The sequence below is a fragment of the Mchenga conophoros genome, linkage group LG20 (genome assembly GCF_057382185.1).
Source record: "Mchenga conophoros isolate Kocher_MC1m ecotype Shallow Benthic linkage group LG20, M_conophoros_male_GT1.1, whole genome shotgun sequence".
Taxonomy (NCBI): domain Eukaryota; kingdom Metazoa; phylum Chordata; class Actinopteri; order Cichliformes; family Cichlidae; genus Mchenga; species Mchenga conophoros.
This window is the reverse complement of record NC_140545.1, coordinates 33,522,592-33,540,311: the sequence shown is the minus strand read 5'-3', so window position 1 is coordinate 33,540,311 and position 17,720 is coordinate 33,522,592. Positions and strand designations below refer to the sequence as shown.

The 17,720-nt window shown below is 43.9% G+C and overlaps 1 protein-coding gene across 2 annotated transcripts in view; it reads right to left on the bottom strand.

The window, feature by feature from the left end:
* Nucleotides 1-437: 437 nt before the first annotated feature.
* fgd1 (FYVE, RhoGEF and PH domain containing 1) overlaps nt 438-17,720 on the bottom strand; it is a 43,874-nt gene continuing 26,591 nt past the window's right edge. For both annotated transcript variants that reach the window (XM_085259236.1, XM_085259235.1), the window contains exons 5-18: nt 16,502-16,591; nt 16,088-16,236; nt 15,852-16,008; nt 15,531-15,669; nt 13,143-13,201; nt 11,428-11,574; nt 11,244-11,336; nt 10,806-10,885; nt 10,620-10,650; nt 8,789-8,890; nt 8,549-8,677; nt 7,989-8,147; nt 7,681-7,827; nt 438-6,907 (exon numbers count right to left, since the gene is read on the bottom strand). In XM_085259236.1, coding sequence (XP_085115362.1) covers nt 6,632-6,907; nt 7,681-7,827; nt 7,989-8,147; nt 8,549-8,677; nt 8,789-8,890; nt 10,620-10,650; nt 10,806-10,885; nt 11,244-11,336; nt 11,428-11,574; nt 13,143-13,201; nt 15,531-15,669; nt 15,852-16,008; nt 16,088-16,236; nt 16,502-16,591 — 1,758 coding nt within the window. In that variant the 3' untranslated portion in view covers nt 438-6,631. The remainder of the gene's footprint in view (nt 6,908-7,680; nt 7,828-7,988; nt 8,148-8,548; nt 8,678-8,788; nt 8,891-10,619; nt 10,651-10,805; nt 10,886-11,243; nt 11,337-11,427; nt 11,575-13,142; nt 13,202-15,530; nt 15,670-15,851; nt 16,009-16,087; nt 16,237-16,501; nt 16,592-17,720) is intronic.

Genomic DNA, 17,720 nt, shown 5'->3' with positions numbered 1-17,720 from the left:
TGTCTAAATGAATTGATTTGCTGTCACGTGATTGGCTGATTAAATATTTTACTAACAAGGAGCTGAGCAGGTGAACCTAATGATGCAGTCGGTTAGTGTACATTTAATTTCTACAGCTAATGTGACGGGTCTGGCTTAATTAAGCACTTTTATGAGCTGACCTTTCACTAATATAACAATTAATATGTATATAATTCATCTTAATAAACTTTGTAACATTTACAACTCAATTTTTATTCCTTTTATTCACTTGTTGTATTCAATGTTTTCTGTTTTCAACTCCCTTCGCTGTATTGCTCTTTGTCATCACTAGATGGCGCTGTTGTTTTTGCTGTTGCTTCAGCTGTAAATATTTGCCCAACATTTCAATAAAGTTTTCTGAATATGTCAGCAGTAGTAGTGACAACATATGAAAATCCAGACAGACATTTCACATCAGTTTTTATACTTTTATTTTATTTATAACACTTGTCATTTTATCTTCTTACAGAGGGGGCATGATGGGAAACAGACATCGACAGCATGGAAGGCAGTGGCCGGCCACTAACCAATAACCTGCAATCAATCAATACTCAATCAATAATAACAATATACTTCTAAGTACAACATGAAGGAGAAGAATACACAACGGTGCTGCTGTTACACCAGAGGTGTGGGAACGTCAGCCATTAACAGTCCACAGCACAAACGCCCCTGTGATCACATCAGAACTGCCCCAAAGAAAACAAAAAAATTAAAATAATAATAATAAAAAGAGCAATAAAAGCAGTAATAACACCTTTGGAATAAAATAACAAATAAATATAAAGCTGCAGACTGAAAGGCTAAATACTGACACCCATCTGAATTGGCACAAAGAAGAGTTCAGAAGCTGTAAGGCAAAAATCAGAACTAGAGGAGTTTTTACACAGAAGCCAGTTTCTCTTCTTTGGACAGAATAACTGATCCTAGACCAGCACCAGCATTTCACTGCTCTGAAACTACAAACCGCATCAGGGGCTGAGGCGGATGCAAATATTTCTTTAAACTGCTTCAAAAACTAAAATAGTTCAAACCAAGCATGCTTGGTTTGAACTATTTTAGTACCCAAAAAAGTACCCATTGTTTTTAAACTGCAGTTCCTCACCTGGCCACTTGAGGCGGCCTACAACAGTGAGTCTCCCATGTTAAAATGTCTGAGTGTACAGCAGAAACAAACATGTTTACGGCCTGGTCCACAACATGGGTTTGGTCTCTGTGGCTAATTTAAACCTTTATAAAAACTGTAGTGGGGTGAACTTAGTTATACTTAAGTTGTCAGTATTAGAGGCGTCCCTACTTTGATTGGCAGAAGAATCTCTACAAAGACGTTACAGCCAACAAATTCAAATCCAATGAGTGAACCAAATTGACAGTTTTCATGTAATAAAATTATCTTATACATATTATGACTTGTTTTTTAAGTGAAATTGTACTACTTTAATTTGCTATTTAGCATTAATTATCCAGTATCTATGGATTCCACACAAACCAATGGCTAACTTCATGGTGGCTATGTCCATCTTTATATACTGTCGTCAGAACCAGTGAGGAACAGTTTAATCCAGTCTGCAATGATCTCTGGCAACAGAAAAGATTCAGTAAAACTCAAACAAAAAGAAGCAACTTAAGCATTGACCACGCAACACATTTTTCACCACATCAAAACAGTTGATGATGATGGGAGCTATATAAGGCTGAGTTACTGGCCATTTCCTTCCATTATCACTGCTTTGCATGCCAAAAACACGCTAAAAAACACACTGTAGCAACCAGAGCCACGTGCAGACTGAGCACCAGATAGCGAGGCGGTGAGGTAGAAGCTAAAGAAAAGCTTCCACATTTTGAGAGGAAAGTTTGTGTAATGCAGAATCACGAAACGCTTCCCAGAGATTCTGCTCTGGTTAGCATGTAGCTTAGCACAAACTGTGGAAGCAAAGGGGAACTGTTAGCTTAGCTTTTCCAACCTATTCATTTGCATTTTACATTAAGAGAAAGCAGCTGCGTGTCATTAGCTCGATAACTAACACAAGTTTCATGATTTTGACTGATTTTTGATGAGTAGCTTGGCCTTTAAACTGTGATGGTCCAGCAGAAAGTGAAAGGAGGAGCAGGAACAAGCACATCTTTGGTATTTTAGCTTTATCAGCGACCACCAATAACTGATTAACAGTCTGTTAATGAGGCAAAGCAGCTGCATGCAGCCTGTTGCAATTACTCTTCAACTTCTTTTAACTTTCTTCACTTGTATTTCTTCCTGTCCAATTTTACAACTTCCACCATCTTGAGCAGAATTTTGATCAATTCTGACAGAAAACTTTAGAAAGCTGTCCTGGAAAAGCGTCGTCTTTTAAACTCCGCTCAAAGATAACCACCACATCGACATACTGCACTCCTCTCTACCAGCCATCTTATAAGTTTATCCACTGCCAAACCAAAAAGAAAGTCACTATCTAGAGTTCAATAAGCAAATGGGCAAGAGCCATCCTCTGTATAATTAGTCCAGTGATTAATATGAGTAGCTTCTTATTTTTTAAAAACTGTGTCAGAAGACGTATCCTGGGTCATGGAAAACACGTTACTTTCTTACTAGAAGGTCAAATTATTGCTTCAAGCAAAGGAGATACTGAAAATCATAGAACTGGGTTAAGAATTATCCAGAAAGTGTTGAACCATCATCTTTAAAAAAGATACGTGGTCTGAAAAATGTGTTGAACGATTGGGATCGGCTGTCACTTTCAACGTTTGGTGAACGTGTAAAAAAAAAATCAATTTCCACACGCAGTGATTGGGACAAAACATCTGTGTCCCCTTAAGGAAAACAATTATTGGTGAAGCTAATTGAAAAGAATGGCTTTGATTTGTTAGGGAGTATAAAGATCAGAGTCTGGAGCACTGGACAAAGGTCATGACGACTATGATCTGGGGTTTCTTCAGTTGGTCAGGTCATGGTTCAGCAATGTTACGTGACCTAGAACAGGTCAGCTGACCACGTCAATGATTGGATTTGCCAGGATGCATCGGGCTCAAATCAGATTGGCCACCACAGAGTCCAGACCATAACCGAATCTTTAAGACAGGGATTCGAATCTTCAATCATCAAAGACCTTGCTGTCAATAAATGACCACAACTCTGGATGGAAATAAGTGTTGTGACAATGCACAGGTTTGTCGACACAAACCACAAATTTAAAGGCGGTCCAGAAAACCATAAGAATGTGTGACGTTTCTTTTTGGCCGGGCAGTATTTTCTTTTCCTTTCTACGCTAACAGGTTCCCCCTGCTTCCAGTGCTCGATCTCACAGCTACAGACGTCACTGAAACGTCAGGTTGTTCCTTTAACCTTCACCCCATCAGTCCTCGAACCGTCTGCGTGGCTCTGGCTGTGCGGAGGAACAGCAAGCGTTAACCTTTTAACCTTTACACAGTCACATGACCTGACAGGGTCACGGGAGAATAAATTATATATTTACAAAATCTTTACTTTGTTTTCTTCTTGCATCAACTTGCATCAAGCAAACATCAACACAATCCAGACTCATAAACACAGAAATATCCAACAACAAGTCGTTTCAGTTCATCGTAGTGTAACAATAATATTCATAATATCTGCTTTTTTTTCCACTATCAAAACACTTTGTCCAAAATGTGTTTATAGAGACAGAGAGAGAAATACTGAACCACTGCAAGTCAAAATAAGAAAAACAACAAAAGCCTTTCGTTTTTCTTTTGATTTCTGTTCAGATCGGCTCCATCTAATCGCTGGATTCATTTCAGGAAACAAAATACCGAATGGGTCAGACCCAGAGAGACGTGAAGGTCCGCAGTCCGGTCCAGGACCTGTTAGAGACTCTGTCCTTAAAAACATCCAAACTTTATACATCCAAAAAACATCATCGTAAGAGTCCTTTCATTGGACGATTATTTCCATTATTATTTTTTATATCGTATAAATCTTCTGGTCAATAAAAGTCAGAAAACGTCAGTTTCTCAGAGTCCAAGTCTTCAAATGTCTGAATCAACAATCTAAAAATCCAAAATAGTCATTTTACTGCCATTAAAAAACACAAAAATCAGACACTGGGAGCAGCTAGAAATTCAAAATAAATCCTTTCAGCTCCACATAAACATTTTCTTCTTCCAAATTATATGTTTGACATTTTGCATTCACAAAAGCAAAGTATTTTGGAGGTTGTAGTTTAACAGGACCACATGACTTACATACCTAATAATTATAAAAACTGAATCATATTTACACGAGAACCTCCTCGAAAGGCTTTTCTTTCCTGAATGCAAAGTGTTACATTAAAATGTTGCCGTTTGTACCGCAGTCAGATTAAATAATGAAACATTAACAGAACTGTCTATTAAATTTAGGACATTATGTCAAAATCAGAACATGTGAAGTCAAAATGTTTATTTTTAGTCATTTTAACTGAGACTGTATCTGCATCAGAAAGAGTTTCTTGGTCAAAATCAGGAGATACAAAGTCCTTTCATACCAACCTCTGAAGATCAAGAGCAGAAAATCCTAATTTCAAAAGAAAATCTGAAAATCAATCATCAACATTTAACTCATTATTATTAATAATATTATTATTGTGCAGAAGACTGAACAGTTAATAACACCTCTTCAGTTGTTAAGCATAAATAAATACAAGAAACTTCCAGTTTGTCTGATTCAGCTTTTTTTTTTTTTTTTTTTTGTCGGACTGAAGAAACTGTTTGAACTCTGAGAAACAAACATCATCCTCTCAGGAAATAAATACATGAAAAAATATCTCAGACTGAGAAGTTTAAATAAAACTTCAAACGTTGAGCTACTTTCTGCAGGTCTGTGAGGAACAGGATCAGGGATTTTTTTTAACTGCAGTTCCGGACTTTACCAGCAGAGGGCAGGAAAGCTTCAGCTAAAACCTCAACAGCAGAGGCTGCTGCGGAGGAACTGCTGCTTTCCTCCAATTGGTTGAAAAGTTGAAAGCCAGAATTTCTTCACTGGGGTAAATTGGCGGTAAAAATCCAAAAGTCATTTAAGTGCATTGATGAAGGAAACATCGGTCCAATTCTTCCTTTGTGTTTTTCAAATCTGCTGTTCCCACCATCGACCTTTTTTAGCACAGCTCAGCTTCTTTTTTAACGCAGGGAGGAAACCTGCTGCTTATTCACATCCTCACCTTACATTTGGGATTCACACGTCTGACCTTTGGAGCCTGTTGTTCTCAATCAGGACCTGAGTCACACTTCCACAACCAATCAGCTTTCATCTGACTATAAGTGGGAGTTTAAGGATGCTCGGATTACTCGCTCCTGACATTTTCTCTGTTTTGTCAGATATTTGTGTTTATACAAAATAATAACTGTGTTTTGAATCTTCATATGGATTTTTTTTACTTGCAGTTTGTGGGTTCTTCCTCTGCTTTATGCTGGAGCACATTCTGCATGTTCTGTGGAAGCTCAGGAGCTCATAGAGGATTAATCCAGCCGGGAGACGACATCAGGAGAAGACTAACGTGGTTCTGAAACGTTGTTTTTGCTGTTTGACTCAGACACATCACACTTATTTAAAAGTCGTTTCCATTTCCTGTGACGCCTGCTGAGGAGCTCAGTTCTTCTACCAGCTTTTCCACCAGATCTAAACGAGGATTTTATCCCACGCAGGGTTAAATTTCTCAACATGAGTCCCTGGAAGTAACACCTCTGATTACTTGTAGAGGAAATGTGACTTTATTTGCTCCCAGTCACCAAACCTGTTACAAACCAGCGAGAGACTCTCACCAGAAATCCGGTTACATGAACTTAAAGTGTGGGCGGCGGAGGACTTGCAGTGGGGTTGGTTCGATGTGCTTTATTGTTGATCAAGTCCAGGAAACGTCCAATCAGAGAGCTTCAGGGTTTGCAGCAGCTGAAAGTAATAACGCTTGTCCTTATCAATTCATGTGCGGATCGTTTTTATACTGAATTTTTATTTATTCTGTGAAGTATCAAAAAGTGGCCACAAACAAGAGGTGGCGTCTTCTGGTTTATCTGCGCGACAGCAGGGAGAAAAATGTTGAATTGTTACTATAATGACTTAAAAACCAGCGAATGAGCGGTGCACGTGCTCCTTACGGCTCTCATCGTTTCACTTTCGGGTCTTTGTGGACGAAATATTTCAAATAGGACGCGACGGTGATGTCATAACTCCGGATGAAGCTGAGGCTCGTGGGAGTGCTGAAATCAAGAAAATGGTGACGCAGGACACTCGAATGAGTGTGACGTGATTGTTCAAAGGAGAGACAACTGTCAGAAGAGGCTCCGCCCACTACGCCGATTCAACATTGGTTAGAAAAAGGTGAAGTGAGACAGAGAGAAAGAGTGAGAGACGCCAACTCGTGTGGACAGCCGGGAGGAATCATGCAGACGAACCACGCAACTTTAAATACACAGAGAGAGCAGAGTGTGTGTGTGTGTGTGTGTGGGTGTGTGTGTGTGTGTGTGTGTGTGTGTGTGTGTGTGTGTGTGTGTGTGTGAGATATTTTAGCTACAACAGTTTGTTTTCTTTTCTGGTTTCCAACTGATCCTCATTTAAAGGCCCCCCATCTTCATCATCGCCATCATTCCTTGTCCTACAGAATCACGTGTTTTCTTCCTCTGCCACAGCTGCAAACTCCTCCCCCTCCTCCTCAAGACTCTCCACAATTGGTCGGTGGAACTGAAGCTCCTCCCCCCTCCCAGCCCTGGACAGGATGTCCATCCATCGCCGCTGCAGCTCTTCCCCGTCGGCGCTGAAGTAGAGGGTCAGGTGGCTCTGGGAGATCTTGAAGGCGTGGCGTCGCTCCAGGCGGTCACATGACTCGGGCAGAGAGACCTCGAAGCCAATCAGAGGCACGCTGCGCTGCGCCTTCACATCCTGTGGGAAAAAGAATAAATTGAGTTCATTGAGGGTGTAATTCGATTTCATCCCAACGTCAAAGACCAGACCAGTCAGAACAGAAACTGGAAGCCTCCATCACCATCATAATTTTCTGTCTGCCGTGTTCTGATTGGTTGATAATGTAAACAAAGAGTTATTCCCTGACCAGAGTCACACAAAGTGGAGGAACTTTTAGTGTGATTTTGCTTTTCAAAGCTTCCTCTGTGACCTCACAGAAGTATGGAAGCTTTTTTTGCCACTGCAAATAAATCATCCATAAATCAAAATTATGGGATATTATCTCCAAACTTCATCTTAGTAAATCCGACTTCTGAGAAATAACTTGAAATTCTGACTTACAGATGGCAAAAAAGGTTTTCCTCAGTGGCAGGAACAGGCTTCCATACAGAAGGCACCATAGGACGAGGTGCTGATGTTCCAGCAGGACAGTGTTTGCTAATATTGTGGCTGTAATCAATAAAGAAGCCTGTAGGGGGCACTAGCAAGGTTGCAGATTGTCAATGCCACCAGAGAGCTTCTAATACAATCCAGAACTCCCAGCATTTCCTGTTTTGTACAGAGCGCTCACAAGAAAAGGACAGAGGTGAAAGGAGGTGCAGCTAAAAAATTTAACTGTATCTCCATTCCCATCCAGGGATGCAGCGACCTCTACTGGATCCCTGTATGAACTGCAGCCGGTTCCTGTTCAATTGGATTAACAGGAAAGCGCCTTCTTATATATTTGACATGAATGTAAATTTATAGCGTACCTGTGGAGCTCCATAGATGTAGAGCACCAGCGGCTCGTTCTCGGGGATGACGAACCAGGCTTTCTGCCAGCCCCGCCCTCCTCCTTTCTCCATGTGATGCAGAAAACTACAAATCACACTGTTCTCTGCTGCCAACGAGGCCTGTTTCTATAGCAACGAGAGATGGATGAGAAGAGAATCAGCTGTCTGCGACACTCGACCTGTCGAGCATCTTTGAAAAGAGAAATCCTGAAATGTGCAAGCGGCTCCATCCGTGGAGATCTGACAGAGGCAAACGCCGGGTGATGTCAGAGCGTGGTCACACTCACCTCCAGGATGGAGCGCCTTCTGTGGCTGCTGCTGGTCAGCCCGGCGGGAGACGGCGACACGCCCACGAGCGTGGCGTAGCAGTCGATGCACACGCGGTTGGCTCGGTTGTTGTCGTACGACAGGCGAGCGCGGAACTCCGAGCATTTCCCACAAACCACCTGGAGTCGACATAGACCATCACACAATTGGTAACTATGACAACGCTGTGTAAAGTCTGAAAATGTTGTTGTGCCACAAACGTCTGGCAGACACGTGCTGCAGATACTACAAATATCCAGGTGCTGGGCTACGACAGATGTTCACATCAGCTCATGTATGACATATACTGATATGCTGGGTACAATAAATGTGAGCAGCAGGTGGAGGTGTTGTGGATGCTGCACATGTCACAGACACTACAGATGTGGGCTGGTGTTGGGAACAGTCTGAATGTGGAGAGCGTTGTAACACATCACACTGGCGTTGCAGACGCTGCAAACATCAGCTGGTGTCGTCCAGTGCTGTGGATTTTAAATTGTCTGTAGGTGTTGCAGACAGATGTTATGGATGAAGAACGTACGTGTCCACAGGCTTTGCAGTGGTGGCGCCTCTTGGTAATGGAGTTAAATGGCTCCTGACACTTCATGCACAGAGTCACTTCCTTCTCTCTGATGGGAGTCGGAGCTCGTTTCCCCAGCTCAGCACAGCTCTGAGAGGCAGAGACGGGAGAATATGAGTCACAACTGAATGATTTCTGGGATTTCAAGAACTCCACTCTTCATGTCAGGGGGTCAATTTTGTCGCTGAGTGTTTGTGTTACCGGAGAGTGAGGCGGCGTGGAGTCATCATCTCGGAGTGAACAGTTCAAGTGTCGGAAACTCTCCATCGTCTGCTCGTGCCTCTGGATGGTCGCCTGGATGGCCTGAATGTAAACAAAGTAAAGGGTGGATTTCATTAAAAAAAGAAGAAGAAAATCCTTCATTACTATCAGTCAAGTTGAAATTTGTCCTAAAGCAGCGGGCCACATACAGCTGGCTTTGGGCCAGAATGGTGAAAATCCTCTTCCTGTCACTTTATCTTCACATTTAATCCCTGTAATATCTCAATATAACAAATTTAAGTGTGATTTCAGCCTCAGTCTCAGTATTTTTGCATAATACATAAATGCTGCTGTAATTATATATAATGAAAGAAATCTGTAGGCACAACTTTTGGGGGTTAAATTGTAAAAACATAAATGTATAAAATTACAGAAAAGTTCAGGCAGTTTGTTACCGAGACTATCCTGTAATAATATTGTATATATTATATATAGTTTATCTGATACTTTAGTACTTTGGTGCATTAAGAGCAGCTGTGGGAGACATCTTTGTGAGTTGGACAAGCTGTAAAATCCATCCATCCATCTTCATCCGCTTTATCCGGGGCCGGGTCGCGGGGGCAGCAGCCTAAGCAAAGAGGCCCAGACCTCCCTCTCCCCAGCCACCTCCTCCAGCTTATCCGGGGGAATACCAAGGCGTTCCCAGGCCAGCCGAGAGATATAATCTCTCCAGCGTGTCCTGGGTCTGCCCCGGGGCCTCCTCCCGGTGGGACATGCCTGGAACACCTCACCCAGGAGGCGCCCAGGGGGCATCCTTGTCAGATGCCCGAACCACCTCAGCTGGCTCCTTTCGATGTGGAGCAGCAGCTGCTCTACTCTGAGCCCCTCCCGGATGGCCGAACTTCTCACCCTATCTCTAAGGGAGAGGCCAGCCACCCTTCGGAGGAAGCTCATTTCCGCCGCTTGTATCCGCGATCTCGTTCTTTCGGTCACTACCCACAGCTCGTGGCCATAGGTGAGGGTAGGGACGTAGATCGACCGGTAAATTGAGAGCTTCGCTTTTACACTCAGCTCCCTCTTCACCACGACGGACCGGTGCAGCGTCCGCATTACTGCAGCTGCAGCCCCAATCCGTCTGTCGATCTCCGGCTCCCTTCTCCCATCACTCGCGAACAAGACCCTGAGATACTTGAACTCCTCCACTTGTGGCAGGAACTCATCCCCGACCCGGAGTGGGCACTCCACCCTTTTCCGGCTGAGAACCATGGCCTCAGATTTGGAGGTGCTGATCCTCATTCCCGCTGCTTCACACTCGGCTGCGAACCGTTCCAGTGCGAGCTGGAGGCCCTCACCCGATGAAGCCAACAGAACCACATCATCTGCAAAAATCAGAGATGAGATTCTGAGGCCACCAAAGCGAAAGCCCTCCGCCACTTGGCTGCGCCTAGAAATCCTGTCCATAAAAATTATGAACAGAACCGGAGACAAAGGGCAGCCCTGGCGGAGCCCATCACCCACCGGGAACGAGTCCGACTTATTGCCGGCAATGCGAACCAAGCTCTTGCAACGGTTGTATAGGGATCGAATGGCCCGTAGCTGTAAAATCCATTAAAAAATTAAGTCCTCTTTTGTATTGTCCAAAGATGTCTGTTGGGCCGGATTGGAGTCTTTTGCCAGGCCGATTCTGGCCCCCAGACCTTATGTTTGACCCTGTGCCTGCTTCACAGTACTCGCCACTGCTGACTGAAAGCACACCACGAGCCCATCAGGTCCGCAGTTTCTAACGTGCTAGTATCGGATCATCTACGCCCGCTGCATCAGCACCACTTACCTGGATCCAGTCTTTCTTCTCCTCCTCCGTCCTGCAAAGCCAACAGAAAATCAGTCAAATCTTCGAGGAGCAAAACTCGACCTGAGAAACAAACTTCAGTGTGTTTTTATCCTGGGAGACAGATTCTGATTACAGTGAGTCCTCCTGCAGGACTGAGTGTGCTTCTGTCTCTGTAGGTGTTTGTACCTGGCCTGCAGCTCCAGGGATCTCTGTTTCCCCGACACCAGGAACGTCCTGGCGACAGCGACGCTGCTCGTCTCCTTCAGCTGAGGACACAGGCGGGAAATTCTCTGTTAGCTTGTTAAAAATATTCAGGCTAAATCTGAGCACGCTCATCATCATCCTCTCTGATCTCGCTTTATCATTGTTAGTTCTATTCGACGGTTAAAGCTGAGGTGGATGCACGTTTTAATACCGCGCGTCTGTGTCTCTGGAAGACAACACAAAACCCCACCAGGCCAACTTTATGAAGCTCGGACACTGAACGAGTGCTCGTCTAGTTGTTATTAGTCTGTAGATCACATTAATATTCTTGACTTTACTGAGCGCTTAAGGTGTTTGAAGGCTGAATGCAAAAACACTGAGTCTAACAGTGTCTTCAGTGAGAAAAGCCGGAGAGCTCACCTCCATGCCGTCCACGTCGATTCGGGCTCGGACGCTGTACTTCTGACCAATCAGACGCAGCTTCGGGACGCAATACAGTAACCTGTCATTGAACTGCAGAGAGAGGCAGGTGTCGCTTATTACTGTTACTATGACCCTATGAACTCTGTAAAGCACTGAGAAGGCGACACAGACAGGGAAGTACCAGTATCAGGTATCTGTCCTGCGTGGTCCCGTTCTTATTGGACAGCTTGAGGATGTGTCCCTCTTTAATGAGCTCGTTAGTTGGGTTAACAATGTCTTCTTCTCCTCCCAACAACTCGTACACCTTCAACAGCTTCCTCATTCGCTCCTGGCAGAGACATAAAAGAATCACTTAGCGGTTCATGTTCCTGCCGATGCTACATGAGGGTTTTAGGGCATTTTAAGTTCACTGGAAACCTACATTTTAGATATAAGATACAAAAGGCAAACTGTGAGATTACTAGGACAGCTGTGGAGCCTGAAGGCAAAGTTCTAGCGTTTCCAGCGAGTCGTCAGCCGGGAGACGACCTGGCATCCTGAAATGAGTTTCTCTACAGGAAGTCTGGATCCCCTCTGAGGTGACTCTACAGATCAGGGTTCGAATGGAGCGCTTTCAGTTTAGGTTTTAACCCCAAAACCCTAAAACACCATGTGACACACGAGCTTTGAGACATCTACATCATCGGTGTGATTTTCTTTAAACCCAAACTCCTTTTATGTTTTTGTTTCAGATGAACAAACTGTGAGCACCAAACTGCAAAACAAGAGCCAGATGTAGCAAAAATGTTACATCTTATTTCATGGTTCAGGCTTTACAGGGTTAAAGTGCAGAGAGGGCACATACTACACATATGTACTGGTCTGGAGTAATCTGCTATCACTGCCTGATGGAAAACACTGTAAAAATATTTGATGTTTGGCTGAAAGGAAACAGCTGGAGTCTGGCAAATCACAGCAAAATGGTTGAAGGAACTGCCCTCTTCTTCTTCTTCTTCTTTCAGCTGCTCCCTTTAGGGGTCACCACAACTCTATCCATCTTCTCTGTGGTCTTCCTCATTTCCTCCTGCCTGGCAGCTCCATCTTCAGCAACACGTCCACCCTCCCTCCTCTGCACATGTCCAAACCATCTGAGCTTTGCCTCTGACTTTGTGTCCAAACCCTCCATCTGAGCTGTACATCTCACGTTTCTAAGTTGGAGGAAATGCAGTATATGAAAAATGTAAGCATGGTAACCGTGATCGGGTCTGGACCAATGTCCAGAAGTTAAGCTCTGTCTAACTGAACGCCATGAGCGGCTGTAGTGTATTCTTAGTATTAGCTTCCCTCTAAAGCTTGTTTAATGCCACTCACACGTCCTCGTCTGATTATGTCGCGTTTTCTCACTGCCTCCTGCACAAATCTCCAAAAAGCTGTCAGCTGAGTGAAACCGGCTCACATCAGCAGCAGCGGCTTTCCTTTAATCAGTCACAGCTGATTAGAGACGACGGCAAACATCCCGCTGAGAGGAGGTGGAGAGGCTCAGACCTCTGAGTCATTACAGCAAAAACCAGCCTGAACTCCAAGAATCCACATTTCTGCTTCTCATGCTCTTGTTTACATTAACCATACTAATCACGCCATCGCTGAGAGACCTCTGCAAACCCACCTGGGTACCCGACGTTCTTCAGGCAGACTCGAACCTGAAGTATAAACCAACCTTTGAAGCAGCAGTCGTGTTTACCAGGAGCTTCGGGCAGTTAATGAGCGTAATCAGGAGAGTTTAATTAAAGATGAAGTAAAAGTTGAGCTTTAATCTATCCCGGGCAACATTTATCTGAGTGATGTGGTGTGAACAGCGGCAGACGGGGGTGATTATGGCTCACAGCTCCGGGTGTCGAATGTGTGAGAGTATCTTACCATCTTCCTGATGGCAGCGTTGGAGTGTTCGGCTGCTGTGGCGATCAGCTCCAGAGACTCTGCAGGAGAGAGAGGACAGTTACATGAGCCAGTAGCTCAGACACACAGAGACCCAGGAACCAATGAGGGCGAGGCTACCAAATACTCTGGCTTCTAGCTTCTCTGTGCAGCAGCGCTCCCTGAAGCCCAAAGTTTGCTCCGTAGAAGGAGCTGATGAACCCAAACTAAAGTCTGCAGTTACACTATATTGCCAAAAGTACTTGCTTGTCTGCTTTCACACACACGAAGTCGAGTAGTGTCCCATTATTATTCCATAGAGTTTAATATAATGTTGTCCCACCCAGAGCTTCAACTCTTCTGGGAATGCTTTATGAAGGTTAAGGGGTGCTTATCTGAATTTTTAATTGTTCTTCTAGACGAGCATTTGTGAGGTCAGACACTGATGCTGGACAAGAAGACCTGGTTCACAGTCTCTGCTCTAATTCCTCCCAGAGGTGTCTTGTTGGGTTGAGGTCAGGACGCTGTGCAGGCTCTCTCGCCCATGTCTTTATGCACCTTGCTTTGTGCACTGGTGCGCAGTCATGTTGGAACAGGAAGGGGCCATCACTCCAGAGACCATTTCTCCATGCTCTACAGTCCAGTGGTGGTGCTGCATCTGTTGCTTTGCATCGCACCTGCTGATGTAAGGCTCAGCTGCAGCTGCTCGGCTGTAGAAGCTCATTCCATGAAGCTCTCCACGCACTGATCTTGAGCTAATCTGAAGGGCACACAGAGTTTGGAGGACTGTAGCGACTGACTCTGCAGAAAGTTGGTGATCTCTGTGACCTTTCTGTGATTTTACCTGGCCTACAACTTCATGGCTGAGTTGCTATCGTTCCCAATCACTGCCACCTTGTTATAATACCACTATCAGCTGATGTAATTTAATTTGAGGAAATTCCACGACTGGACTTGTTGCACAGGTAGCATCCTATCAAGGTACCACGCTGGAGTTCAGTGAGCTCAGAGCGAGTTGTTATTTCACAAATGCTTGCAGAAGCAGTCTGCATGTCTGGGTGCTTGATTTTATACACCTGTGGTCCTGGAAGTGATTGGAACACCTGGATTCAATGATTTGGATGGATGAGTGAATACTTTTGGCAAGATAGTGTATCAGAATTATTACATAAACTGTTTGAAGTGTGATCAAAAACATTCAAAAGCTTTACTCGATTCATATTTGCCTGATCTCATATTCAGGTTCACGCTCTGGTACAACTCTGGCCTGTTTTCAGCACAGCAGCTCTTTTAGATCTTTCAGATCTTTCATTTGAAGTCCTACAGTGTGTGGAAACAGCGATCCTTCTACCTGAAGGTTTTATTTTATAGCCAAAAAGTTCTTGTGTTTTCGTTCTGCTCTGAATCGGCATGACAGCACCACGGTTCAGATCCTCGGGCACCTCAGGACGTTACAGCTCTTAAACTGGAAATTTCAACTGAAAACTGATCAGTCACAGCCAAACATGCAGCTCTTATCAGTACCGGCGATCCTTCGCTCTCAGTTTGAAACAGAAGCCTCTGAACATGTCTGAGATTCACGGTGAAATCACAGTGCAAGCGCTCAGAACGGGACTTCCTCTAGGGATCTAATAATGTCCGAGAGGACGACGCTGCATGTGCAAACAGCCAAATCTAATCTAACTGGGCCTTTTGGTTTTCACTGGCCTGTTCTTTAAGGTTTTTAAACACACTTGATCGCACACAAGTGTCTCTGTTTTATAATCGAAGAACATTTCAAGACTAGAGCCTGGAACATGTCCGAGCTCTCATTTTTAGCCTAAACCAGTGTTTTTAAAATATTTTGTGCTCAAAAACAAAGCTGACGTTTAAAGACACACCTGTAATCAGATACGCCGTCTGGCATGTTGACAGTTCTTTTGATTGTATCGTCTTGTGGGTTTGGGCTTTGCAGGAAGCTCCATCACATCAGTTATATCAGGCTTCCTGAAGTGTCTGTTTAGCTTGTTTTGCACCACATTAACCAAATTCCCCAGCAGATGATGCACTCAGTCAGAGAGCTGCTGACAATTGCTTTTCTTTTTTTTTTTACACTTTTGTTGAGGTGCTGCATCCTGCTCGTGGGTAGCTGTGATTTCCTCCACATATTAAAGTGGTTCATTTTTCCTACTCATAAATTCAGTTATCCTTTTCATCTCGTTTCTAGCAGAGAATTTCTGTTTCTACAGGTTAAGGACTTTAATATATAACAGAATAACAGGCAATGATAATAGTAAACTAAAGAAAATACAATATATTTTTGTCTAGATTCTATTAATAATGCACGGTTGACACTATTTGGTGGCCTAGAGAACTCAAGGCAGTCGTGTTTTTGTGCGTTTGTTTTCATACTCTGGGCGTCCCTGTAGTCCGGGGCGTCCTCTGGCAGCCTGTGGAGGTAATCTTTGAGCAGCAGCTCATAGCGAGGAATCCTCTGAACCGGCTCCAACATGTGGTGCTGCAGAGTCAGGTTCCCACAGCGCTCCTCCCTCTGCACAGAAACATCAAGCACACGTTTGTACACAACAACGTGTGATGATCTTAAACTAATGAGCCAAAACAGGACGCCCTGAGCAGCCTGGAGGCTGCAGACCTCTGAAGGTCCCTGTGGTATTTGGTGCAGAGCCGTCAGCAGCAGATCATTTATGTCCTGTAAAGATTTGGATTATGTACCTGTATCTCCTGAACGATGGTCTTGAACTGAGTCGATCTCTCCATCCAGATGTTCACCAGCTCCATGGCTCGGTCAAAGTTCTTCACGTACTCGCCGTACATCTTCAGGAAGGGGGCCAGCTTCTGTAAGATGTCACCGATCCGCGGGTTTAAGTCCCTGTGGGAACAAAGAGGAAGGGAGTGAGAGGAGCTCCTGAGGAGGAGCAGGAGAAGAGGAAGAGGAGATGGAGGCTCACCACTCCTCCATGCGTTTCTGCAGCGCCGGCAGCAGGAACTGCTGGTGGAAACAGTAGATTGAGCAGATGTTGGAGAAGATCCCCAGAACGACATCACAGGGGAAGGAGGAGCGAGACCGAGCCTCTTCCAGGAGTCTGGCACAGAAAACCTGTGGGAGGAGATGGCTTCAGTCGGGCTGATATTTCTCACAACAGGAAAAAGTTCACACCCGCCAAGCCTGCAGTGGGAATACTGTGGGGTTTCCATGGCAACAGTGACAGCTCAGTGACGTGAAAGTCGGCTAACAGACAAACTGATTCTACCAGGAGGAGACGACCTGCGAGCGACTGACAGCTAGGTAAGCTAAGCCTAGTGTGGTGGGCAGCTCCTCTTCCTATTGGCTCACAGGCTGAGGAGACTCACTCTCGACTCACCTGGTCCAGCAGGTGGAGCTTTGAGACGTAGGCAATCTCTGTGTGCAGCAGCTCATTGGCGATGTTGAAGACCCTCTGCTGGACAGACATCTGGACACAGAGACAGTTAAACGAGTGAGTGCACAGTAAATATTTTCCTCTTTTAAAGGCAAAAACGCCCAAACCTGGAGGCTGGACAGAGACCCAAGTTCAAGTCAGAGAGTTTTCATTCATTCGCATTGTTATTATCATTATTATAACATTAAACGATATAGCTAGGTTTAGGACATAGATATAATAACGATGTTGAATTATTATGGATGGCATCATACAATAAAGACGGTAGCATTACTATGACTGTAATGCTCTAAATACTACTCAACGACCTTGAAACCTATAAACTACTTAGGATACCAAGATTCATACATTCAAATATTTACTTCAAATAAAAGTAGTTTCTTTTTCTGTGTATTTGCAAACAGTGTGACTGCCTTTGATTTCCATTCAGTTGTAAACACCCCAAATCATTTTTAACATATTTAGCACTAATTCAGCCACTTAGGCTTATGATTTATAGATCCCTGCTTACCAATAACAATTCAATTCAGTTTTAAATCACAACAACAGTCACCTCAAGGCGCTTAATAGTGTAATGTAAGGGAACCTACAGTATTACAGAGAAACTCAACAATCAGACGACCCCCAATCAGCAACCACTTTGGCGACAGTGGGAAGGAAAAACTCCCTTTTAACAGGAAGAAACCTCAGGCAGAACCAGGCTCAGGGAGGGGCGGCTATCTGCCGCGACCAGCTGGGGGTTGTTGTGGTAACAGAAAACACAGATATAATAATAGTTACCATAAATATTTGGTGATGATATGAGCCGAACCACATACAGGACATTGTTGTCATTACATCTGTTCTTCCTATTGCGCTTCTAATGGTTCACACCGTTAGTAATTAAATTTGTTCTCATATTTAAATATATTCTCAACTGTAACTAAACTAAAGCAGGTGTGGAAAAAACCACCCATTGGTGGGTTTTTAGTAGCGTAAGTAAGTGAGATCATAACCAGAATTGAATGCATTAGAAATACTTATTATAATAATATAATTTATTATGTTATATTTTCCCGTGTTTTTATATGCATTATATTAATACTTATATTATATTTATATTTTGATCCTGTACTATTACTTTAATAAAGAGTCTAAATGCAGATATTCAACACAAACCAGT